This window comes from Primulina huaijiensis, chromosome 15 (assembly GCF_012295235.1).
Source record: "Primulina huaijiensis isolate GDHJ02 chromosome 15, ASM1229523v2, whole genome shotgun sequence".
In the NCBI taxonomy this organism is placed as follows: domain Eukaryota; kingdom Viridiplantae; phylum Streptophyta; class Magnoliopsida; order Lamiales; family Gesneriaceae; genus Primulina; species Primulina huaijiensis.
The window spans coordinates 24,770,740-24,796,155 of record NC_133320.1 but is presented as its reverse complement, the minus strand read 5'-3'; the positions used below and the strand labels follow the sequence as shown (position 1 = coordinate 24,796,155).

The 25,416-nt window shown below is 35.2% G+C and overlaps 4 protein-coding genes and 1 pseudogene across 10 annotated transcripts; 3 read left to right on the top strand and 2 right to left on the bottom strand.

Moving 5' to 3' along the window:
• Positions 1 to 3,587: 3,587 nt before the first annotated feature.
• Positions 3,588 to 8,280, bottom strand: LOC140958790 (protein SPEAR1-like). The gene is made up of 6 exons (XM_073416356.1): positions 8,148 to 8,280; positions 4,715 to 5,024; positions 4,528 to 4,596; positions 4,169 to 4,233; positions 3,944 to 4,034; positions 3,588 to 3,829 (listed from the first exon to the last, which is right to left on the bottom strand). The coding sequence occupies exons 2-6, from the start codon at positions 4,934 to 4,936 to the stop codon at positions 3,713 to 3,715; spliced, it is 564 nt and encodes a 187-aa protein (XP_073272457.1). The 5' UTR covers positions 4,937 to 5,024; positions 8,148 to 8,280; the 3' UTR covers positions 3,588 to 3,712.
• Positions 7,399 to 9,561, top strand: LOC140958791 (uncharacterized). 2 transcript variants are annotated; one of them, XM_073416357.1, is made up of 3 exons: positions 7,399 to 7,975; positions 8,119 to 8,325; positions 9,404 to 9,561. In XM_073416357.1, the coding sequence occupies exons 1-3, from the start codon at positions 7,956 to 7,958 to the stop codon at positions 9,510 to 9,512; spliced, it is 336 nt and encodes a 111-aa protein (XP_073272458.1). In that variant the 5' UTR covers positions 7,399 to 7,955; the 3' UTR covers positions 9,513 to 9,561. The 2 variants fall into 2 exon arrangements, 1 of the variants encoding a protein (XP_073272458.1); XR_012171837.1 differs by lacking the exons at positions 7,399 to 7,975; positions 8,119 to 8,325 and adding an exon at positions 8,865 to 8,999.
• A 1,533-nt stretch (positions 9,562 to 11,094) lies between these two features.
• Positions 11,095 to 14,538, top strand: LOC140958965 (proline-rich receptor-like protein kinase PERK1). Of its 2 annotated transcripts, none has more exons than XM_073416617.1 (8): positions 11,095 to 11,739; positions 11,901 to 12,464; positions 12,661 to 12,747; positions 12,861 to 12,931; positions 13,099 to 13,175; positions 13,396 to 13,543; positions 13,669 to 13,830; positions 13,999 to 14,538. In XM_073416617.1, exons 1-8 carry the CDS (start codon positions 11,277 to 11,279, stop codon positions 14,293 to 14,295), a joined length of 1,869 nt encoding a protein of 622 aa, XP_073272718.1. In that variant the 5' UTR covers positions 11,095 to 11,276; the 3' UTR covers positions 14,296 to 14,538. The 2 variants fall into 2 exon arrangements, with proteins under 2 accessions (XP_073272718.1, XP_073272720.1); XM_073416619.1 differs by having other exon boundaries at positions 11,497 to 11,739; positions 11,927 to 12,464.
• A 788-nt stretch (positions 14,539 to 15,326) lies between these two features.
• Positions 15,327 to 19,378, bottom strand: LOC140958967 (subtilisin-like protease SBT6.1; annotated as a pseudogene).
• Positions 19,379 to 20,842: 1,464 nt separating this feature from the next.
• Positions 20,843 to 24,718, top strand: LOC140958373 (uncharacterized). 5 transcript variants are annotated; one of them, XM_073415795.1, is made up of 5 exons: positions 20,843 to 21,020; positions 21,270 to 21,436; positions 21,701 to 21,920; positions 22,564 to 23,472; positions 23,588 to 24,718. In XM_073415795.1, exons 3-5 carry the CDS (start codon positions 21,837 to 21,839, stop codon positions 24,455 to 24,457), a joined length of 1,863 nt encoding a protein of 620 aa, XP_073271896.1. In that variant the 5' UTR covers positions 20,843 to 21,020; positions 21,270 to 21,436; positions 21,701 to 21,836; the 3' UTR covers positions 24,458 to 24,718. The 5 variants fall into 5 exon arrangements, with proteins under 5 accessions (XP_073271896.1, XP_073271893.1, XP_073271895.1 ...); XM_073415792.1 differs by lacking the exon at positions 21,270 to 21,436; XM_073415794.1 differs by lacking the exon at positions 20,843 to 21,020 and having other exon boundaries at positions 21,033 to 21,327.
• Positions 24,719 to 25,416: the final 698 nt, after the last annotated feature.

Here is a 25,416-nt window from a genome sequence, read left to right as displayed (position 1 = left end):
TATATATAAAAGTTATGACCGAAAATACATACACTCATAAACATTTAAATAAGTTAATCATGTATTTTAAAATTCATCCAATCACTGAATAAAAATAATTGCATTTACACAAAATCTTATAATGTAATCAATCTCCTAGTCTTCTGTTTTAAAAAAGAAACTTGAGCGTAAACAAAAGTCCGACAACTCAACAAAGTAAAACAAGATTCAAAATCATTTAAAAATATTGCTTAAACTCATGCGTTGTCATGCTACCAGCTGATCATGGACCACTTGAGGGCCTTGTCATGGACCACACACGTCCCAAGCCAGCCCCTGGAACAAGCCACGCACAGCTACACCACCTCCTTTACTCGATCTAGCCGCTATGTGCTTCCTAAGACCCAAGCAATCCGCCTCTCCCCTTAGACCTGAACCGAAGCCCTCTTAACCTTATCCAACATAGACCTCGACATGTTTAGTCCCTTGAAACCTAGCTAGGTCTAGCGGCCCTTGCACGAAAGCCATGGAAAAACGTCAGTTATATGTAAAACATTATGCATATTTAATGACAAACCTTGCAGAAACGAACCAACGTAATAGAACTAATAATTTCTCATGCATAAACAAACAAATCAGCATATAATGATGTGAATGATGAGAAAAACGAGATTTTGGACGTGGCTTTGCGTATATACGCTCGAAACCTTATACTCGCGTAGGACTTGCACCGGAGAGACGGGAAATGATTTCTTCGAAAAAATTTGAGGATTTCGGTGGCTTGTTGCTGGAATATTTTCGAAAAGGTGCTGCTGGAGTTGGGAGAAGGGGGCGTCCGAAATGGGGGTGTAGTTCAGGGTTTAGTTATAATGTTTTAATAATATAATTAGTGCTAATGAGCTTTTAATTAAAAATAAAGATGTTAAAAAGATTTTAGGCCCATGAAGCAATAAAATAGTCCCATCAAACCCAAAAACAATCATGAAAAATATTTCATTTAAATTCGTTTTCAAAATATTAACCGAACCTTCAAAAGTCCTCTATACTGCAAATTAAGGGCTCATTTTCGAAATTTTCATATCAATTGCATCACATATTAAATTATTAAAATAATCATCTAAGAAAATATTTTTCCTTAACTGTACCCAGTCTCCGTTCCTCGTTCGAACGTGAAATACTGCTAAAAGTCCTATAACATGCGATCTTAATGAATCAGGTCATTAAAACACATATTAATGATGTCGCAATCATGAATTTAATGCATTAAAATAATTTAATTAAAATATATAAAAAATTTGATAATTTATATGTACGTGGTTCAGTTGAATCTTCAAATTTTCGAAATATTATATTTAAAATATAATATCGATCTTTGATTTGACGTTTTAACATGTTGGAAACTAGTGGATATCAAGACGTCAGAGATTCATGACATGTATTCGGTCACATCGTAGAGCTAAAAATTAGAAATAAACATGATTCCGTGCACATTAATCCGGCCAAATTTAAATTTTATCCATATTGATTAATTTTGTTTATATTTTTGATAGATAATCTAATTAAAAGTTGCGTCGTTTCACGTAAATTTTTGTCTAAAACAATAGATATATATCCCTAGCATCATATTTTATTTAATTACCGCAGTTTTGAAATTAATTTTCTATTTGGAAAAAAGGTTATATAAATCGAGTAATATCCCTCGGAAAACGAGAGCCCAAGAGGTGTGTTTTAATACCCATTAATTACAGACCAACCAGCAAGCCACAGCTCATTCATTTAAAAGGTTTTTTTAACAGCCATAATTAATAATAACTACATAAAATTTCCAGCCAATTCAAAAGTTTTAAATGGCCATTAATAACCCATACCGATTTCCTGTACCAAAACGGTTCTCCCTAAAATAATAATTGAAATTTCATTTGACAAAATTATGTAATGGATATCGGAAATAGTTCCCACACCGCTCGATATAATATTTATATTTATTAAACATAAGATTTAATCTCATTAATGTCGGGGTTATTAGAAAATTTTGACCAAGATTTCATTGGATTCAGTTAATCAATCACGAAAGATATCGGGGTGCTAGCATAGAAAAGTGAAGCGTAACATAAATTAATATCTAACATGTGACACTATATATATATTTTTATAAATGTTGATCGGAAATCACATCGGAATATGTAACCATCCGACAAAAATTATAAGATAATATGTCTGAGACGTATAATTAGTTCTGACATCTTATTTTAAAATTAAATTAACAAACTGTTCGGCTGGAATTATTAATCTGTTGGAAAAAGGAAAAAAATAAATAAAGGAATATAAATAAGTTGTGTGACCATGAAAACTAAAAAAATGGTGAGAAGAGAAGTCGAAATCTAATTTTGGATGTAAAAGAAAAGTATTTGGTTTATTTCTCTTGTTTAAAGGAAGAAATTCGTATAAAATGAGAGAACATTTCTCTTGTTTAAAGGAAGAAATTCGTATAAAATGAGAAAACAAAGTAGATTTTTTTTGTTTTCTTAATAAAATGTCATTAACTATGTTTATTCATTGTACTCACATATTAAAAGCGATGAACTATTTGATAAGTTGTGTGAATATATAACACGAGTGACAAAAAAAGAATAAATCTAATTTTGATATGTTGTCCACCTACCATGGTGTCCATCCATTGTGGTCATCAATTTGATGTGATAAAATATATCAAAATTATATATCTAATAGATGTGTATCACACCAGCATTGGACACATATGTGTGTATCGTAGGTGGATGGATTTTCTTGGATGCTCCGCGTACATAAAGTGTTTTTTTTTAAATTAATTTCTTATCACACAATTATTAGTGAAATTGAAACGTAATTATGTGATCAACTACATTTTGTATATATATATATAAATGATATAGAGGATCCGTATAGACGAACTTATAATGTAAATCTGATATTAAAACTATTTAATTTGTATGAGATAATGCAAATATATGTCGAAACAGTTTGTCAATGCAAATAGCCCCAACAAATCAAATTTTTATATTCGTTTTATTTTCTAGATAAAATAATGGGAATATAATTTTTTTTTAAATAAATCTAGCTCGTAATATATTACACATACGAATTGAATTAGAAAATTTTCCAGCAAACTCAAAAAAATAATAATATTTGCCTGCGATATAAAATTCATCCAACGTACATAGAAACTAAACACAGAACGATCTTATGGTATCCAAATTTAACGTAAACAACGAGGTTTAATTTAATTATTATTATATATAGTTTGATATGTTGTCCACCTATCTTGCTCATCAATGATGTTATATTTATTTATTGTATGTGATGAAACATATCCAAATTATATATCTAATAGATTAATGTCACATTATTGATGATCAAATTAAAGTACGTAGACAATATATCAAAAAGATATATATAAAAGCCGATTGCTGGATCGGATAGCATATATAAATCAAAATCGATTTCTTTTAATTTTCTTTTCACACTCCTCAGTACAGTTAGATATATTGAAAATCTTGTCAATTCAAGTGAATGAAACTGGGACGCACAAGCAATGCTTTGTTCTTGAATTTGTGTAAAATTCCATTTACATGTCCAACTTAATTACAAATGCATGATCAGTAGAAAACAAGCAAGAACCTTAACCCACAATTTTTTGTAAAAAAATAATAAATTGGATAAATTAAGATTGCACGTATATAGTTTCTCGAGGTGATCAAAGCCTGAGCTCCAGATCTATATCTTGAGAATTTGAAGATTGATGATCAGAATTTTGTTTAGTATAGGCAAACAAATCGGGCCCGACTTCCTTCTTCTTTCTGTTGAATGATCCCTACGTAATCCATGGCCACAAAAACAATATTGAATAACATGTGGGGGTACTAGGGTGTGTGTGTATATATATATGATCACAAGTAGGACGTGATATATATATATATGTTTGTACCTCGACTCCGTGGTCGAAAAAAGATCTAGTCATGCTATTTGGCAGCACAAAATGATGGTTTTTTAAGCCTGCATTGCCTGGTTGCCATGTTCTGTTTTAAGGCCAGAAGAATATCATATACTATATTGTTCAGGAACTATATTAATTCAAGATTATAATTTTAACACATGAGCAAATTTAACGGTTCATTGGGAATGAAAGTTGCTGAAAAATTCTTGGACAAACCTTGCAACATTGCTGGGTTGGGATTCCCCATACGTGGTTGCCCCTTCAAAATCTGGCAATCCCATCTGAAAAAATTAAAATTAAAATGCCTTAATTACGTGTTTTGAATATTTAGTCATAGGATAGAATCAAGATATTGGTTGAGCCTTGCTAATTAAGACAGAGAAAATAATCTAGGTTTACGAGGAATGTAACATCAAGAACTTAAAATCTTTAACTTTATGAAATTTGAGAAACAATATCACCATATATGTTCATATACCAATTTTTTTTTACTGTTGTCGACTTAAATTTGTAGAAATTATGTTCTTATAGTATTCTTTTTGTTAATAATATTATAGGAAAAAAAATGTCAATACCATTGCTCGGTATGATCCCGGAAAACCATAAGAAGGCGAAGACGGCGAAGTTTGCAATCCCATGTCCTCCTGCACAGTCATAGCGGATAATTTTCCATGGCCGCATCATCAAGAACACCAAATTCTTTATATATATGCTTATAAAGAACGAAAGAAAAAGTTGACAACTCGAAATACACACACATACCTGAATGAAATTTTGGGCAAAAGGGTTATGAAATGTAGGAAGATAATTGCATTCCATCTGATCATGTAATCTAATCTTCTCAAGCTGAGCAACTCCAAGTCCTCTCTGTGGCCTTTTAGGCTTATCCGAACCGTTCTTTTTCCCTTTTGATCTCGACGATGAAGACATTCCTGCTACACATGATCTACCATTTGCATCCGATCCAAAATAGTTGCTTCCCATTTATTTTCTTGAAACTATTCTCTGTGGATTGGGAAATATATATTTGATTTTTGAGCATATATCCCACCCAACCAGCGGGACTTTTAAGCTGTCAAAAACTCTGATTAATTGCATTGCTGGATCTGGAGATTTTGTTTAGATTTTATGTGATTCATTTCGTTTACATTTATGCTTGGATCAAAAAAATCTATGCTATTATTTTATTCTTGCATTTGTTATTCCATAATTCCATTTTTAGTACAGTCATTGTCGATATATATATATGTCGGTTTTTTTTTTAAAAAAATTTCTTACTCCTTATTTTTAGTTTTTTTAACAAATGCTATTGAATATTATTTAAATATGTATTTTAGAGAAATATGTAACGTAAAATTGTGATTCAAAACAAATTCTAACTTTTTTAAATTTATATCAACATTTATTTACAAATAATAATGGCGCGACGAAGGTCAAAGTAATATTTATGATCTCTAAAAGTGAGGCATGAATATTTTAAAAGTCCAATTCTCGATCTACGTAATTGATATAATTAAAGAGGAAATTTCCTGAGAATTGGGGAAAAAAAATTATCTTATGCTCGTGCTTTTCAAGATTTTACTATTTACTATATATAAAATTAATATTGCATCATATTTTAATATTCACATTTAAGGAAAAAATCTTAGGTATTTCAGTATTAACCCTTGTTATTTGAAAATATTACGACAAACAACACAAATATATAATTAAATATACCTTTATTTTTTGTTTTAAAAAAAAAGATGTACGTAGTGACGATATTTACCAGCTCACCTCCATCACTTTTTGAGATTAAAACATAAATATGTTAATATCTAATTAATTATTCAACTCCATCCTTAACAAAAAATAATGTCGTCAACCATCCCACCACATTTATTTTTTGTATTAAAATAAGATCATATGGAGAATTTCTAATAATTAACTCGAGCTCAAGTGGTTTGATATATAATTTTTTTTTGATAAAAAATTATAACTAATTTGATCACTCTCAATCATAAATTTGAACCATATTTTAAAAATATTATCATATTTCTCCTCACACACACACACGCAAAATTCGTATAATTAGAGTTATGTTATATATCGATATTGTACAAGGAAAAAAGCAAAGAAAGATCTACGTATTCATGATGATATTGTAATAGATCCTATCCTATTGCATGTATGGGAATTGAGATCTCATGCCTGTATCGAAAATCAAATATATCTAACCACTCTCTCTCTCTCTCAATTCAAATAATTTATAGACAAAAACTTTTGTGATACGGTCTCACGAGTCATATTTTGTGAGACATATATCTTATTTAGGTCATCCATAAAAAAATATTACTTTTTATGCTAAGATTATTACTTTTATTGTGAATATCGGTAGAGTTGATCGGTCTCACAGATAAAAATTCATGAGATCGTCTCACAAAAAACCTACTATAATTTATAAGATACACAGAAGACATATGCATATTAATAAATGAATATGTTGCACGATGAATTCCCATTCAAAAAAGTCAATGCCGTTCTCCAAATCTGCTGGACCTGTTTCACGCACGATTTATGGGTCATATTTTAAGGAGTTGTTATGTGGTGGAAAGTGTGATGAAATAGAATACAGTTTTATATAGTTGGTGAAAGTATAATATATTATTATAATTGTGAATATTGGAACAAAAATCAGATCAAATAATTTAAAAATAATGACACAACAATAATTTCAGCATCTAAAAAAAACACATGATCATATGTGAATTCAAGTTATCCAGCAGTTGAACACATGAGTAATATTAATATTGATAGTATTAATATGACAAAACATGAGTCATTAGATCATGCTGTTAGAACAATATCTTTTATGACAGCTTGAACTCAACAGCTTCATGCTAAGTAATCTAGAAATCAAATCGGCCTTCTTTTTTCTTCTCAACGGAGTTATTTCACAAAGACTTACCAGGATAAAGAAGAAAGGAGGGGAACAAGCACACTTGGAAACCGCAGTACAACGGAGGGCGATCGAAAGGTTGGAAGAAGAAAGGATTTTTTGGTCTCTAGAATGTCTACAATAATTTTTTGAAAGCCTAAAGCCTCGAAAGTATACAAACAGCTTTCAAACGTATCTAGTTTTTTTCCCCCAATAAAATAGTAATGCTTATGGATACAATTGGAAACAATAGTAAAAAATAAAAATACACAGAAACTCATATCTCTCAGATTTAAAAAAAACATCAAAAGCTTAATAAAATATCAGAAACTTAGAAAGAAAAAATCTTGAAACTTAGAAAGAAAATATCTTACTTTTTCAAATTATATCGAAATATCAAAACCCCTCTAACTAATACCCATCGAAGAACTAATTCCTCCATAGATATATATATATTGGAAGTCTTTTGGTGGACCCTTATATAAAAAAATTCCTATCAAGCTTGTGGCACAGTGTTGTGTGCTACAACTGAATTATAGTTACCAGAAATTATACAGCCACCAAATCTAGTGTAATTTCTAATTTATGCAAGCCACTTGTCATAATCTAAAATCTGTATAATATATTTTCTGATAGTTATAATAAGAATGGTGCTTTAATCCATGCATACTTGTCTTCTCTCAATTTGATTTATTTGGATATATACTCAAATTTCAAGAAATATATAAAAGGGAAATGGACTATCAGCCGGTTTTCTGTTGGTTCTGATGGCTTATGCAAATGCTGTGGTGAAAGGCTAGTAACTATTGACCTTGATCCCGAAGAAACTGAACATTTTGCAAAATCGGTGGCATCCATAGCCTTGTATAGAGAGAAAAATTCAAGTTCTCAGAAATTTCAAGTATGCAAGTCCATTCATTTTCTTTACTCAGTAAATAGAGTAATCTGAAGGTCTAAAAAAGTGAAGGCTGCACCTTCTTGCAGAATTGGCTCGACTACAATGGACCATTTGAAGCCGTTGTGGATGGTGCAAATGTTGGCTCATACAGCCAGAGAAGATTTAAACCATCAAAGGCAAGTGCTGTCATGCTGATGAAATATGAAAAGTTTGTAACTCTCTTTTTTTAGTTTTTATCTGGTAAACAAATTGTGGTGGTTGGCTATGTCTTCCATAGGTCAATACTGTTGCAAATGAAATTTGCCAAATGCTGCCTTCTAGAAAATGGAAACTGATTATACTGCATAGTAGGCGTATTGCTGGGGATAAGATGGACGAACCTGTCAATAGAAGTTTCATTGAGAAGTGGAAAAATGCTGATGCTCTCTTTGCTACTCCGACTGGATCAAATGATGATTGGTATGAGCTGCTCGTCATAGTTTTCACTGATAACAAAATGCCATTCATTCTTCATGTGATTGGTTATATTGTCGCCCTTGAAATTGATGTTTATTTCAGGTATTGGTTGCATGCAATTATAATGTTCAAATGTTTGCTTGTGGCACTAATGATGAGACGAGAGATCACCTGTTCCAACTACTAGGCAATGATATTTTTCCTAAATGGAAAGAAAGGCATCAGGTGAGCTATTACATGCAAAAGGTGGAAGCCTATTTAATCAACTTCAGCAATCATACAATTGGTATTTTTCCTGGTATCGAATGCATCTAGAAACTTAAACTATATAACTACCGAAAAATAGTTCAGATGATGTAAGCTTCTTTTGTACTTCTGTAATTAGAGATACTTTGCTTCTGATCACCATGTCCCTCCATCTATTGATTCTCCCTATTTGTATTAGTTTCAAACCAAACAAAGAACGGGAATATATGTGATGTTTAATAATCTAGAGTCCACTTTTCAGAGATGACATGGAGGACAAGGGCTATCTAACGTGTCAGTCAGTTAAAAATTTTATATGGCTGCAATATGTGGTTTATTAATAAGCTGATCTCTGTTTGCTTGTTGATCCTGTGAGAAACTTGAAAGCTACAATAGTATTCTTTTATATTCCATGATTATAATAGTTAATATAGATTGTCTCCACTTTTTTTTCCCTGTAGATTCGTTTTAACTTTGATGAAATGGGCCCAATATTTCACATGCCACCTCCTTGTTCCATAGTAATACATGTGAGGGTAGCAGAAGAAAGATGTTTGCACAGTTGCACTCAGAGACTTAGACATACTCTGACTTGTGCTAGGAACAATGATGTGAAACTAGAAAAGTGAACAAAAGCCATAAGATAACTAGACCTAAAATCCTTCTTCAATCGAAGAAGTGAAAAACATGGCCGAATAGAAATCTTTTGTTCTTGGGAACTAACAGAGAAACTGGGAATATATTGTATTATAAGATTTGTTAGACTCCACAGACTCTATCAACATGAGTACGCATGCGAGTGTGGTTCTTCAGACATACAAGATATCAAATCAGACATTTTTGTCTGAGTTGTCTTGATGCATTCTCAAAATTGGTTTTAAGCCCTTAAGGATTTATGCTAAGACTGATTCCAAGTGATGTATTCAATTGACAGGAGTCAGAGAAGGGCCAATGGCATTTCCCCATTGCATCAGAAGTGGGGCAAGAGGACCAAAGATTATGGTTATGCTTTACGCGCGCAGACTCGAGATTGGCACAGCTAGATTTTGAAGATTCAAATGAAGGTAAATGCAGATAGAAGATCGATCATAGCTGAACACAAATGGGTACAAAATTAAGATTGTCCTCTCTGAACCGAACAAACTGAAGACGCATTGTGGGGAATTCAGGACCCCGTTTGTGTAAATCAAGATTGTACTAAATTTTCTAAATTTCATGTATTCATGCTCCATTGGGATTTAAAGACCTTATTGAGTTCAATATAGTGTCTCCATAGGACCTTAAGATCCACATCAAAATCCTTAATATATCTGGATAGAAACCAAGAATGGTAAATAACACTATCATGGAAAACAACCAATAAAATGATTATTACATCTAACTATAATATGTTGGATTCATAACCACAATGGTTTACTTGTTACATAAATTACGTTGTATGAAGAACTATTTAGACTCTATTGTGGCTAATTTCCCAGATGGCACAATGTGTAAACATAAACAAACGGTTGACATCATGCGACCATTGGGTTTATGTTCTGATTCTTGTTCTGTTTCATATTGTTATCAGATAGATCGACAACATTTATACCCTTTTTTGTGATTCTACCATACAAGCTGCAAATCAACTTGTCCGTAAAAATTATATTACGTGTTTAATAGATTTGAGTTATCCTGTAAGTAACAATTTTGTGGCGTTTGATGCAGCTCGAGAAACTCCGTCCGAACTTGTTGTCTCGAAAGGATCACGTCTTTCTCGTAAGAAAAAGGGAGAAGCAAGAATAGGTGGCCAGACGAAAAAAATCAAAGTTTCAACCGTGAGCAGAGCAAAGAACAAATTCAAGAATTATCTTCAAATATCAAAACCATAATATTACCAGCTGCAACGTTTAATCATCACTCTCCATCATCCCAGAACTCGAGGCTGCAGAGAAAAATGGGAAATGTTCGATTCATTTCCAAATATGAATGAAGTGATATACCCCGGCTTCCTATTTTCTACGACGGGAACCACAACCAATATCCTTTTATCCATAATTAATAAACCTATATTTTTTATTTTCTTGAAATTGTTTTCGTAGGTTCCAGTAATAATTACTTCTTATATTCTAGAAAACATTATAGTATTGTGGTGTATATCACGACTCTTGCATAAACCAAATGAAAGAATAAATTATTATTATTATTATTATAAATAAATAAACATATTAAAATTGGAAAAATAAATGGTGACGAATCAATTCGCTGGAACAAACATGACGTAGGTCGTCCACCAAACGTCCACCGAAATTTGCGGATTATTATTCAAAAGGCCACACTGTCTACAAAAGTAGATCATTATTTTTTTACTATTATAATTATAATTAAAATTATGTTTTATTTCCGATTATTTTTATATATGTTGTTTGTATATTCAAAATAAAAATATGAGATTTATTAATAATCATATTAATTATTATTCAAAAGACCACTCTGCATATAAAAAGCATAACGCTAATTTTATAATTATAATTTTAAAAAAATATTTGTAAGGTGAAATCCACGCGCTTGAGAGTGAGTGAGATTGTATGCTTCCAATCGCGCTTGAGAGAGAGAGAGAGAGTGAGTGAGATTGTATGCTTCCAAACGATTAATCCGACAGAGAGACAGACACGCCACCTTCTTCTTCCTTAGAACTGAACTGTAAAGCTTCAACAAAAGAAAATGGAGAATCTCTCCCGCATCGTTTCGGCAACACATTATTACCTTCTTTTTATTTGATTTCTTTAATCTAATATTACCTATTTAGGAATTCATACTTCTTGTAAATGTCTTCAGTGCCGCCGGGAGCCTCACCCGCTCCCACCTCGCCGCCTGCTAACGCCACCACTCCACCGCCCGCCGCTCCTCCTGAACCTTTCGCTTCTCCCCCGCCAACTCCATCTGGCTCTCCGCCGCCGGCGTCCTCTCCAACACCACCATTGCCTTCAAACTCACCTCCTCCTGCTTCTCTATCTGGGTCTCCTCCGTCCCCTCCGGCGCCGTCTGGTAGGGGTTCTCATCCTAGTAGAGACTCTCCACCTGCTCCATCTGGTGTCACACCGAGATCTAAGACGCCCTCTACGTCATCGTCTGGTGGGGGGATATCGACGGGGCTTGTTGTGGGGATAGCTGTAGGAGGTGTTGTGATACTTGCTGTATTGAGTCTACTGTTTTTATGTTGCAAGAAGAAGAGGAAGAGATCGCAACATAATTACTATGTACCTCCACCGCAACCACTTGGCACCAAAGGTAATTGCTTGCTTTCTTAACTGTAATTAATCATATAAGGTCAGAAGCTGTACACTTGATTCCCAGAACTCATCAAAATTTCGACTTTATGGTTTGTTCATCATCATCATGCTGATATAGTATGTTTGTTGCGCACTCTGAATTTCTTGGTTGTTTCCCAGCTGACCCTTACGGTAATCCGGTACAGAATTACCAGTATAACGTCCCCCCACCTGTTGATCATGTCGTTCAAATCCCTCCTAAACCTTCCCCACCGTCAGTTGGTGCATCAAGACCGCCGCACTCACCAGTACGTGCCCCTTCACCTCGACCACCCCCTCCTCCTCCCGTGAGTAGCAGTGGAGGTTCTGGTTCCAATTATTCCGGCCCCGAAACTCCTCTTCCTCCTCCTTCACCTGGAATTGCTTTGGGTTTTTCGAAAAGTACATTTACGTATGAAGAATTGTTGATGGCAAGTGATGGATTCTCGACAGCCAATCTTCTAGGACAAGGTGGTTTCGGTTACGTGCACAGGGGAGTCCTTCCAAATGGAAAAGAGGTAGCGGTAAAGCAGCTAAAGGCTGGAAGTGGACAAGGGGAGCGTGAATTCCGGGCCGAAGTTGAGATCATCAGCAGAGTGCACCACAAGCATCTTGTTTCGTTGGTTGGATACTGCATCACTGGGTCGCAGAGAATGCTCGTCTATGAGTTTGTTCCAAATAACAATCTGGAATTTCACTTGCATGGTTATTTTTCAGGCTTGAAATCTTCTTTTCGAACTATATTAGCTGAAGAAAAAACATTGTGCTGGTAGAACAGGGAGAACAAAATCAGTGAAGGACTCTTCAATGCTTTCATATTAATGTTACTCCTTCAAACTTTAATATTTATGATAAAAAAATAATCATGCCACTATAGAATTTGTTAATCCATGTATTTCAGGAAAGGGAAGACCTACAATGGATTGGCCCACGCGATTGAAGATTGCTCTAGGAGCTGCAAAAGGACTTTCATATCTGCACGAGGATTGTAAGCTTTTCTTTCATGAATTTCTAGACCATTCAACATGTGGAAAAATGGAAAACATGTTTTTTTTTTGGCCAAAATAAGTTATTGTTCAACTGATGTATTTTTTTATTCAGGTCATCCAAAAATCATACATAGGGACATCAAGGCTTCTAATATTCTTTTGGATTTTAACTTTGAAGCAAAGGTATTGTATTTGAGTTTCATGATTGTATTCTACGAATGATCTTCGTAACTTGATTCCCACTTTTTCTAGGAGGGGTTAAAAATCTTGATAGAGCTTAAGTTGAATAATGTGAGATTTATCCTATCGCAAACGAAATAAAAAACTTAGCTAACCACTACTTTTCTCAGGTTGCGGATTTTGGCCTTGCTAAGTTTTCTTCTGATGCCAATACTCATGTCTCGACACGGGTGATGGGAACTTTTGGGTACGACTGACTTCTTTTGGCTTTCTTAATACTTTACTGTGCCATGTTGATTCATCATCTTCACAAATCACAGAAGCTTCGATTCCAATCTAGTTGGGGTCGCCTATGATGTGTCCCAGTTCCATATCAGGAAAACGTTAACTTGCCTTGTCTGAAGCATATAATTGTTTCTCAATTCTGGTTCTAATACCCATTGCTCTCATAATTCACCATGATCTAGATATTTAGCTCCAGACTATGCTTCCTCTGGAAAGCTCACTGAGAAGTCTGATGTATTCTCCTTCGGAGTCATGCTTCTGGAGTTGATAACCGGACGCCGACCTGTTGACACGAGTCAATCTTTTATGGATGATAGTTTGGTAGACTGGGTGAGTAGTCGCCTAACTGTGATGGGCTCATTTTCTTCTACATTCTCGTTTTCGTTGGATGATAATTTTTTAGCACTGGTAGTTTTGTATTCACAGGTAATATACATAAATTATTTGTGATATAGGCTAGGCCATTGCTCACTCGAGCACTTGACGACGGAAACTTTGATGCTCTTGTTGATCCACGGTTGCAAATTGATTACCATCAAAATGAGATGGCTCGCATTGTAGCCTGTGCTGCTGCTTGTGTGCGCCATTCAGCAAGACGTCGGCCAAGAATGAGTCAGGTAAATAGATTTCCTTTAAAGACGGAAGTACTTATTCAAATCATTCAGGTTGAACACTTCCATAAATTTGGCGTTCATGAGAGCAACTTGTTTTTCGTGACTTATTTAAACTGTCAGAAACAAACTATGTTCTGATTTATAGCGAAACAAAAATATGACTCCGAGCAGGTTGTAAGGGCATTGGAAGGAGATGTTTCCCTGTCTGATCTGAACGAAGGAATCAGACCCGGACACAGCTCTTTATACGGATCTCATGGAAGTTCAGATTATGACACTGCACAGTACATTGACGATATGAAAAAATTCAAGAAAATGGCACTGGCAAGCGGAGAATACGGGAGCAGCGACCAGTATAGCAATCCAACCAGTGAATATGGATTATACCCATCTGGTTCGAGCGGTGAAGGCCAACAAACTAGAGAAATGGAAATGGGAAAGATGAAGAAGGATACTCGAGGCGAGTGACGACTGATGCCAGCTTATTTCTGAGTATGAAACTCAAACCTGTAACTTCTTTAACATCAATTGCTTGTTCCGGCAGTTTGAGAGATGATATGTTTGCCATGAGTTAGTTGCTTACGTTATTGGTTTCTTTTATTTATTTTATTTTCCTTTTTTTCTCGATTCTATATTTTGACACTATTAATTTTGTTGACTTGTGTATTTATAAATGGACACTTCGATTCTTGCAATACCAGTGTTCAATCTTGGGCAATGTCGAACTAGATTTGAAATGATGTTCTATTGTCTTGTTTCATGTTTTATACAAGTATAAATGACGTGTCTATCACTCACCATCGTATATGCAAACAAATAAAGCCCATTTGAGTATCATTTGTCTGAGAAAATTTGATTTTGATATCAACGAGTCCAAACTACGAAAACAATTGGAATGGAATCTTTTTGGCTTTATCTGAGGACATAGATTTGGAACGGACCTTTTGTCTTTCGCCTTAATTTTCTTCTTCGGATCGGGTATAACTTTTTTTTTTCCCTCGTTTAGTCCCAGCGTCAAGAATCAAACAAATTGGACATCGAGTGCCGAACAGTTATTTTGGAGACAAAAAATGAATCAGTTTGCACATGCAAGCAAGTTATTTTATAAATGCATGTGCGTGTATTTGTTGAGAAAAGGCAAATGATAATATATATTAAATGATAATGATTGATGCACATGGCCGGAGCTTTTTCTTTTCAAATTTACTACCATACCAATGTTGCCAGTACATATAACTCCGTGGAAACTACCATTAATGTCAAATTAATTTTTAAATTTTTCTAGAGGAAAAAAATATTACCTATCCATATACTGCAAATATTTTAAGCTGCAATTGCTGAAAGACCCGTGTTTTCATCTCCTAACAAAATAAACCATTTCAGAAATATTTCCTATAAAGAAAACTTGAAAAGATTTCTCATCAATTCCGTATGCTCCAACAACATGAAAAACAGTCCGGCTTATATGCACTAGAGATTCGAAATCAAATATTTTCGTAGGAGCCTTTGGTAAATTATATGATAATCAATACAATCTGATTCCGGTGATGGAGCTAACCAAGAATCTTGACCTGTCATATTACACGAGGAAAAACTTGTCTCTTCACTTATAGAATGTCTTCGTTCTCTAGTTCTGCATTGAAAACTAAGGGTTAGTAAAACGAGATGAACCTGATCCTTTTCTCCTCCTCAGGCCTTTCCAACAAATCATCCATCAACATGGGAAATCAGCTAATGATGCTCATTCACCAGCAACAGAAACTACAACAGGGATAAGCCAATGGCTGGCTAATTCTGGCAAATCCAGCTGCAAACAAAGTTAAATTAAGAGTGTCCTTCAGTTAGTGGAGCACCAACCACTAATCATTATAACTAACTAAAAACAGAGCAGTCACGTCAAAAGTATGATTCTTATATCATTTCTATAAAAATAGTGCAGGTACCGATTTCCTGAAGGATCATCATCATCCTTCTCAGTTGACTTAGAGTTACTAAAAATTGGAATCTCGCGAGTAAAATTCAAACCTTCGCCCAAATCAACGCTACCATAGCCAGGCAAACTACTATTTCTTCCCCTGACATGCAAAGCATAACACTTCGTCCCCCTTACCTCAAATCTTAAGTCACTACCGCAGATCAACTCTTTTCCAACAACCCTGGAGTATGTTGAGAAATTTACATCAGTTCTACGGGAGGCCAATTGATTGTCATTCAAGTATAGTGGTTTATCTTGTTAACTTGAATCTGAGAAGAGGACTGGATCTTTAATGTTCTTGGCAGTAAGATCTAGTATTTTTTTCAGGTGCCAATAACAATTTGTAACCATATGGCTGCTGTCCAAACAATTTGAATCTCCATAGACTGTAATTCGTCCGCCAGCAACCTCCAAGAGACCAAGAATAGGGGAAACTGCCTGCGTTGATGACAACTCATCATTAAGAACAGAACTATGAAACATTGAATTTTTTTCAGGCATGTTATGGATCTTAAAAAGGAAAGAAAATTGTATTACACAACCGACATACTAAGATATTCACTGGAAAGATGATCAGTCTTCAGATATACTGATTCACCACCAAAAGTTTAGGCAGAGAAAACTCAAAAAACCTTGTGAAAGACAAGTGACAGGTAGTGAGAGGTTTACACAATATTCAGGCTTGTGGTCATCTAGTCAAACATTTATCATCACATCAGATGTGTATGGAAAGCACACTCAAAACAATTACATAGTTCAATTAAATTTGGGACATATTGATGGGTATAATTTCATCTTACTTACCAGCAATCCAGTTCTTGTGACATTTTCAAAGATAAGATGACAATTTAAGAGAGATCAAGATCAAACCACATAACTCAACTTACTCATACCAGACAAAAGGAAATTCTGGGTCGCTCCACTCTCTGAGTTATCAAGGAAAGGGAAGCTGTGCAAGTATCCTCCTCCAGGAAACTTCGCGATATCAGTTCCATATGCACATCGAATTTGCTCGGAGTTAATAACAAAATCACCAATCATAATCTTATCTCCAAAAGCAATACCAAATGGGGCCAAGAGATCATTCAACGCAGGCACATTTGCACCTCCAGTGGCTGGAGTCCACCAGCTTCTTGTGTAATCATAAAAAAACTTCATTTTCATCATAGAATCCACATTGTACCAATCAGCAAACACTGGAATATCTAGTCCATCGTTAATAACATCATCTCTCAATTTTTTCAGTTCTTCAGGAAAGTGTTCATCCTCAAGATCCACCAGCAAAAGCGTCTCATATTGGTAAGCATCAAAACAAGTAAAGGGTGAACCAAGAGTTTCCACATAATATCCTGCATCCCTCAGCATGTTAAACATGATGTGGAAATTTGTATGCAGGTGGTCTCCAATCGCCATGCCAATCGAGGATGTCACTCCTAACATCCAAGGAATCACTTGGGATATATCCAGGAGGGTATTTGATACTGTGAAATTGATCCCATAAGATCCTTACCGATCTTGCAGGAGTAGGAACAACTTTTAGTTTCAATTGAAGTACACAATTACTTCTTCGAGGGTTTTTCTCTCCTTGAGCAGGTGGGCTGTAGATATCAACAGTTACATTGCTCTCAATTTGCCCAGAAAAATGTGCCCCTTCATCTTTGATTTACATGTGCAGAGCAAGATAACCAGTCCATGGCCAAATAACATCAGAGTGGGTGAAGTGAATGCTGAGAAGATTGTCTTCAACATTTATAGGATGCCAAGATGGAGGACTTTCAACAAAACCAATCACACCCATTCCATTCAAAATGGTGGCATTAAATATCACAGGCATGGTCCCTGCATACAGGGGTTGACTGCAGAAAGGCCAAGAATAAGGGCAATCCATGTTGTTGAGGACATTGGGAAATATGCTTGCCCGAGGTTCATAGTTCTTTAAAATTTCATATGATTCCAGCCTGACATCAATTCAGCATCAGCATTAAGAATTTGTCTATCAAATCTTATACTATAATGTTATTCAAATTTACTTACGGATCAACCTTGCCTGTCCCCTGCTCATACATGTTTAAACCTAAGAGCTTTGAAGCACCTCAACCAGAGCTTGTTTCATACTGGCTGGGTTTATAATCATGTAACATTGTAATATGTGCTCTTTTAATCTGCACATGCTCAGTCAATTACTAGGATGAAACAAAATCTGTATGTTTCTTTGCAAATGATTTCAACCGTACAAATGAAATTAAACAAAGGTCAACAATACTTCAGGTAAATTTGAGCACGCCTCTTATCATGTTCATGTAATAAATAATCACAACAGGTTTTTCTAGCATACAATTTCTGGTACCTGTGCATCAGTGAACACCCGAAAAGCATAAATCTCAGTGTCTGGAGCAAAACCAGGCCACTCTTCATCCTGACTAGCAATAACACCAGCCACAAATGTCCCATGTCCAAGACTATCATTAAGAGTATCCTCACTGGTCCAATTGGTGCGTTCCTGAATATGGTGAGTCATTATAAACAATTGAAATGCGAAGAAGAAGAAGAATCCTGGCATGAAATCACAAACAGGTACCTTTATATTGCGGAAATGTGGATGATCAGCACGAATCCCAGTGTCAAAAATAGCCATTTTCACTTCAGAGCCAGTATACCCCTTTGACCAGAGGGTATCTGCTCCAAACAGAGATGTAACTTGAGATTTCTGCAACAATGCAAATCATGATAGGTGAAGATATGTTTAACCAGGGAAATGGAAGTGAAAAGGAGAAACTTGTGTTGAGGCGTCCATTTCATAGCTTTTATAAAATAGAGGTCTAAACTCTAAAGTATTCACATGTTAAAACATACCATAAGCAACAGTTCAGAATGGGGTGGGGAAGGCGGATCATGGCGGCAGAAACAGACGAAAGGGGTTTCAGAGCGAGGAGGGATCCATCCGGCTTACGTTCTATATAAAAATTTACAATTCAACGGGATTTTATTTCTTTCCAAAACTAATGTCCACACCTAACTAAATAATAAATAATACTCCCAAATTTAATTAAGGTAGTGATTTCGTCATCAAGTTCATTTAATAAATTTTTTGGAGTGTCTCTAATCTCAATGAGCTTAAATAACTTTGTTGCTGGGGAAATCCTAAAATCCCACTCCAGACATATCCGACATTCGACTCTCACTTCTGGTGCTTTGATGAAATATCGCCTTCAGAGAGGGTTATTCACTTCTCCTGATCATCTATGAAGACTGGAGAGGGTTATTCATTTCTATGGAGCCTCTCCCTGCCACCCAATGTTCGTTTGTTTTGGTGGCATGTCTCTCACGTCATATCCCAGCTAATCAGAATAATCTCCACCACCATGTTCCACTCAGTGGTGCTTGCTCTCTGTCATTTTGCTACTGACCCAACCTGTCTGTCATTCTCTATTTTTCTGTGCTGCCATCAAATATCTTTGGAACGACACACCATTCTTTCATGCTATGAAGGTAGCCAAGGATGCTTGCACATTGGATTTTTGCTTATGCATGCGAGAACAGCTGACAAAGGGAGAGTTTGAGAACTTTGCAATCCACACATGTGCAGTATGGAAGGAAAAGCAGAACCACCTCCATAGTAAGTTTCATAAAGCTAGATTGATGGAAATAATATATGACGCGGACTCGAGGCGCGGCTCAGAAAAACAATGGAAGCCGCCTGACTGGAGTACTCTTAAGCTTAATGTCGATGCAAGTGTTAATGAGAAATTGAATCATTATAGTGTGGGTGGGGTGTTTCGGGACGGACAAGGAGACTCATGTTGGGTTTTGGAAAACATATTAACCAAACACTCTCAGTTGTCCATGGTGCCATTCGAGAAGGTGTCAACCTCCTACACGAAAAGAACTTCCATGGTGTTCAAGTTGCAACAGATTCCATACTAATGATGCAAGCACTTACGGCCTTCCCGAGAAAATCTTGGACATGCTGTGGTTTGTGCTCCAGAGTTCAAAAAGCGAATACATGAACCCATGATCTCGGACATTATTCATGTGTTGGCGGTGTTGCTCATAACTTTGCACGTTTTGTTTCTTCTTCATTTTTTTTAATCATTTGCTTGGACGAACGGTAAGTTTTCTTTTTTGATGGGTCAAGTTTATAATATATGTTTTTTTTAATAATATTACACGTCTTTACGTAAAATATGTTATATATAATAAAAAAAAACATTGATAATGTGATAATATAGAAAAGAAGAAAAAATAAATCATTCATTCAAAAGTTAAAAAATATTAATTTAATAATAATGATTTATATCTAATCTAATGATAGGAAGTTTATGAAAAATCTTATGTTTGAAATTAATCGTAACAAATTCTTCTCCGACTGTTAGATTAGAACTTGGACCTAACTCAACCCCAAAAGGTATCTCATGGGGGAGGATTATCCAAACCCATATATGCAAGTCCCAGATATATTATCCAACCGATGTGGGACAACTAACACACCCATCACGCTCAGGAATGAACATCTGAACGTGAAGTTTACAAATGACCCAAATATAGGCAGAACGAGTGACCCAAATATGGGCAGTCCAACACATAACGGTGGAACCTGAGCTCTGATACCATGTTAAGATTGGAACTTAGACCTAACTCAACCCTAAAAACTAGTTCAAGGGGAGAGGATTGTCCAAGCCCACATATGCAAGTCTCAGGTATATTATCCAACCGATGTGGGACAACTAACACCGACCGAAAGAAAAACAAAACATTATATTATTTTTTTACAAAATTTTTTATGAGACTGTTTCATATGTCAATTTATTTAGTCAAGTCATGAAAAGATATTATTTTTTATGACAAAAATATTATTTTTATAAAAAATATATACCAAATCGACTAATCTCAAAAAAAAAATATTTTTTTTATATGTAAATAAACACTTGATTTTTTTAATATTATATAAGAATAAATTACAGTGAATCTCTCAATATATCATCAAATATCCCAAATAAAACGTGCCAGCCTGTGACGTGGCAATCCATCGTTCCACAAAAATTGTCACCGTACCAAAAATAGTTGCTGATTCCATGAGGTTCTACTGCATCCTCAAGAACTCTTACACTGACCAAGATGCGGATAAGATTGGCCCAACGAGCATCGCCACTTTTGTGCATAATATACAAAATTGCCATTATCAATACATGCAAATTCCCTCAACTTATCTGGTTCGAAGGTACCTTCCCTCCTCTTCTTTGGTCTTTTCATTTTTTCTTTGTGTATTGAATGTCTAATGTAGAATAATATTTGGTACCACTACGAATGGTGATCTTAAAGGAAGCTCGCTTGTCATATGGGATAGAGCTGAAATTGAGTTTGTTGGTCTTTTGCGAGTGGATGAAGTTAAACTTGCTTATGGCACCCAACAATGCTTTCTCTTGATTTCAGTTCTTGCTTCTATGTTATTTTGTGTTGGATTTTACAGGAACTCTTATAGGGTCTGGACACGAGAAGTTATTGATGTGCAACTTACTCTTTAGTTGGTCAGTCTGCCATGAATTGTTAAGCGGAGGCATTTTCGAATTGGAAATCAAATATGGGAATATAACCAGAGCACTTTTCTGGAGTACACTTAACGAATAAGCCAGTTTTGTGGAATTTTTTTTTTTTGATAATTTCGTTTTTCTTTCAAATTCTCTTCTAACTAAAGTTTAAATGAAGATTTCATCATTGGTCATTTTTGTGGGCGCGTGTTATTGTTGTTAAATGTTTTGCTTGATATGCATTTTGTATTATTGGAGTATTTAATGATCAAAGAAACAAATTGTAACCCAATTGAATCAGTTTTGTTCCTTCCGTCCCTGATTCTTATTGTAAAAATTATCGGCTGAGAAAACTTTCTTGTTATGCTTGTAGGATATCTCAATGTGAGACCACTGTCTATGAGGTGTGATCCTAGTAAAATTCCGGGACTTAAATTTGTAGGGACTATAAATATGCCGAACTAAAGATATTACAGAAGGTTCAACTATATTTCCAGATTCAGAAAACTATGGAGGACTATAACCCTCAAAGAACCCAATACAATAATGTGGTAAAACAGCCCCGTGGAGCACTGAATAGCTATTCAACGATGGTATTGCTGATAATATGCCGAGTTTAAGTAATCCATACAAACATATTTAAGTCATTTGGTGTTTTATTTACTTCAGTCGTGATTGTGCCATCAAGATTTTATTTTGCTGCCAGCAAGAGCAAGGAATTTTTAATTTATCAGTAATGTTCCACAGTGCTAGGACATTTTTATGCAATCATAGTTTGTCTGAAAGTCTCAAGTTATAAACATATCTGTTTTTTCCTCTATAGTTAAATGCTTGGTGTTTTTACAGAGTTGTGGGGGACTGGATTATCATTTATCTGGAATGAGAAGGAAATTATACCAATCAGTGTTTCACACCATATGGAAGCTAGTAATTGTATTAGTTGGTTATTAAAATTTTTCCTGTTTCTTGTATATTTTGTCTTCGGTTTCGAGATGCTGCATCCGTACTTTAGGAATGAAAGACTTTTCCTTGTAACGTGAATACTAGTCGTAACACATACACCATTAGCTGATTTTTATTTCTTGGTCAATTTACTTGTCATCAGCTGAATTCATGTTTCAAAGGGCGATTCACCTTTTCAATTTTGAGGCCTTTTGGGGGAAAACTCTGTTTGCATATTGGTGTCAAAATTTTCTATGCCTCGATCACTATATCAATATGTGGTTCATCTTACAGGACGCTCTCGCAAAAGAGAAACAGTTACCTTCTTTTTCAGCCACTCTAATTTCTAGCACTGTACCCTCTTGCCCCATTTGCTTGGGTAACGATTTCTGCCAAACAGTTCGATCAAGAACCAAATTGATGAATATTTTGATCGAAAGGGGGAAGCCTCGTGAAGTGCATTCAGTTTTTAAGGCTTTAACAGAAGAAGGCCATAGCCCATCTCTTCTTACATACACTACTGTTTTAACCGCACTGACTATCCAGAAACTTTTCAAGTCTATTCCTTCTCTTCTGTCTAAAGTGGAACAAAGTGGTCTTAAACCTGACTCTATATTCTTCAATGCATTGATTAATGCATTCTCTGAATCAGGGAATATTAAGGAAGCAATGAAAATATTCCGTGAAATGCGAGAGAAAGGGTGTAAGCCGACCACCCACACTTTTAATACCTTAATTAAAGGTTTTGGAATCATTGGTAAGCCTGAGGAATCTTTGAAACTATTGGAGTTAATGTTGAAGGAAGACGGCGTGAAACCAAACGATAGGACGTACAATATACTTGTTCGAGCTTGGTGTAACAAGGGAAACATTGAACAAGCATGGAAAATAGTCAATGAGATGATTTCTCGTGGTGTAAAACCTGATACTGTGACATATAACACGATCGCAAAGGCTTATTCTGAGAAAGGGGAAACCAGCAAAGCCGAATCTATGATTTTTCAGATGCAAATTTCCAAGGTGCGGCCAAATGAACGTACATGTGGTATTATTGTAAATGGTTATTGTAATGAAGGAAACCTCGCAGATGCAATGACATTCGTTTGTAGGATGAAGAATCTTGAAGTGTATCCAAATCTTATTGTTTTCAACACACTTATCAAAGGATATTTGGACAAGGCTGATACTGATGGAGTACACGAGGTAAACCTTTTAATATTTATGATCACTTGATTGAATTCTCATTTTTGAGGAATGTTTCTCCTTGTTTGTAATTTGTGTAGCATAGTTTCAATTTTAAACATTATGATTCGTGCAGACACTTACAATGATGGAAGAGTTCGGGATAAAACCTGATGTGATAACATTCAGCACCATCATGAATGCCTGGAGTTCCGCTGGACTCATGGACAAGTGCAAAGAAATATTTGATGATATGGTAAAGGCTGGGATAAAACCCGACATCCATGCCTTCAGCATTCTTGCAAAAGGCTATGTTCGTGCTGGAGAACCCAATAAAGCTGAGGAACTTGTGGAACTCATGGCCAAATCAGATGTTCATCCTAATGTTGTCATTTTTACTACCATCATCAGTGGATGGTGTAGTGCCGGAAAAATGGACCGTGCTCTTAAAATATTTGAGAAGATGCATGAAATGGATGTATTGCCAAATTTAAAGACTTTTGAGACTTTAATTTGGGGATATGGAGAAGCAAAACAGCCGTGTAAAGCAGAAGAGTTTCTTGAAACTATGAGAAACGATGGTGTTCTTCCTCAGAAGAAAACGATACAGCTTGTTGCTGATGCATGGCATGCCATTGGTTTTCTTAGTGAAGCTGAGAGAATCGTAAAATGTTCCGAAGATTCTTCGATCGTGGCAGCAGATTCAATCGAGTGTGAGATTCAAGAAGATAGTTATGTGGAAAAATTTCATGACAAAGAAAAACAGAATGATTGCTTTCTGAGAGTTTTGCCCATGTCTGGTGATTCAGTTGCTGTCACCTCAAAGAACCAGATGCTACTAAAAAGGTCAGTCTCGACTTCTGGACACCTGAGTACCTCTGTCAAGTCCGTCTTGCTTTCTAACAATTGGGGGTTCAAAGTTCAAAAACCATTGCTATCACATAAACAGTCTAGAGCTCCCTTAATGAAGTATGCGTTCATGAGTTTATGCAAAGTAGTATGTTAGAGTTGCCAAAGCTTTGTGTAGAATGTTTATGCACATTGAAGGACGATCGATAACAGGGATTCGCTGTCCAACCCTCCAAGAAAAACATAAAGAACTACCGTAGTCAGAAATTTGCTCTTGGATGTTCATTTACTTATTGGGAAGGGATTGAAGAGCAATCTCTCATTCTTAAAACGAGATGATGTTCAGATTCTGTATTGTAATATTCAGTTCGTAACTGTGTTTGAAAGCATGCAGAAAGTTTCATTCTTTGAGCTGTTATCTTTATGGCTTATTAGGAATTTAGGATGCCCATGTGAAAGATAAGTTGGAAGACAAGATATTGTATTAGTTCAGATACATATTTTTTATTCAGATTTTATGTCGACATCACAAGGCAACGGCTGTGGTTCTCGTTAAAAAATAAAAAAAAATCACACATCATCTCTTGATATCTGGGCGTTCTCTTGAGGGTAGGAAAATATTCTTCTGAAAGTATCATCAATGTTTATTTACGAGATTTCTTTTTGTTCTTTGGAAAGTGATTAACAAGAATTTATAGTTTGGGAGAATCTTTTGGAAAATAAAATTCATGTTCAAATTTATTTTCAGGAGAATATAATCGCTTAAACAATATCAAATCATGCCAATAATTGTAGGGTGAAATAAATTTGATTTTTCATAACGGACATTATATAATTCAATAAAGGAATACTTTGGAAGTAATAATCATATCTAGTCTAGGTACACTAAAAGGGTAAATAATATTTTTGGGAAAAAAATTAATAATAAAACTTGTTCTTGTTTTGGTCGATGTGAAAATACATCTAAAAAATAAAAACAGACTTTCTGAGATTCTTTACAATAATTGCATGCGGAATGGGGGAAAGATAATGTACATTAGTTGGTTTTATTCATTTATTTATTTTTTAGAAAGTTCCAAACTGCTATAAATATACAGTGGTACGATACAATTTAAC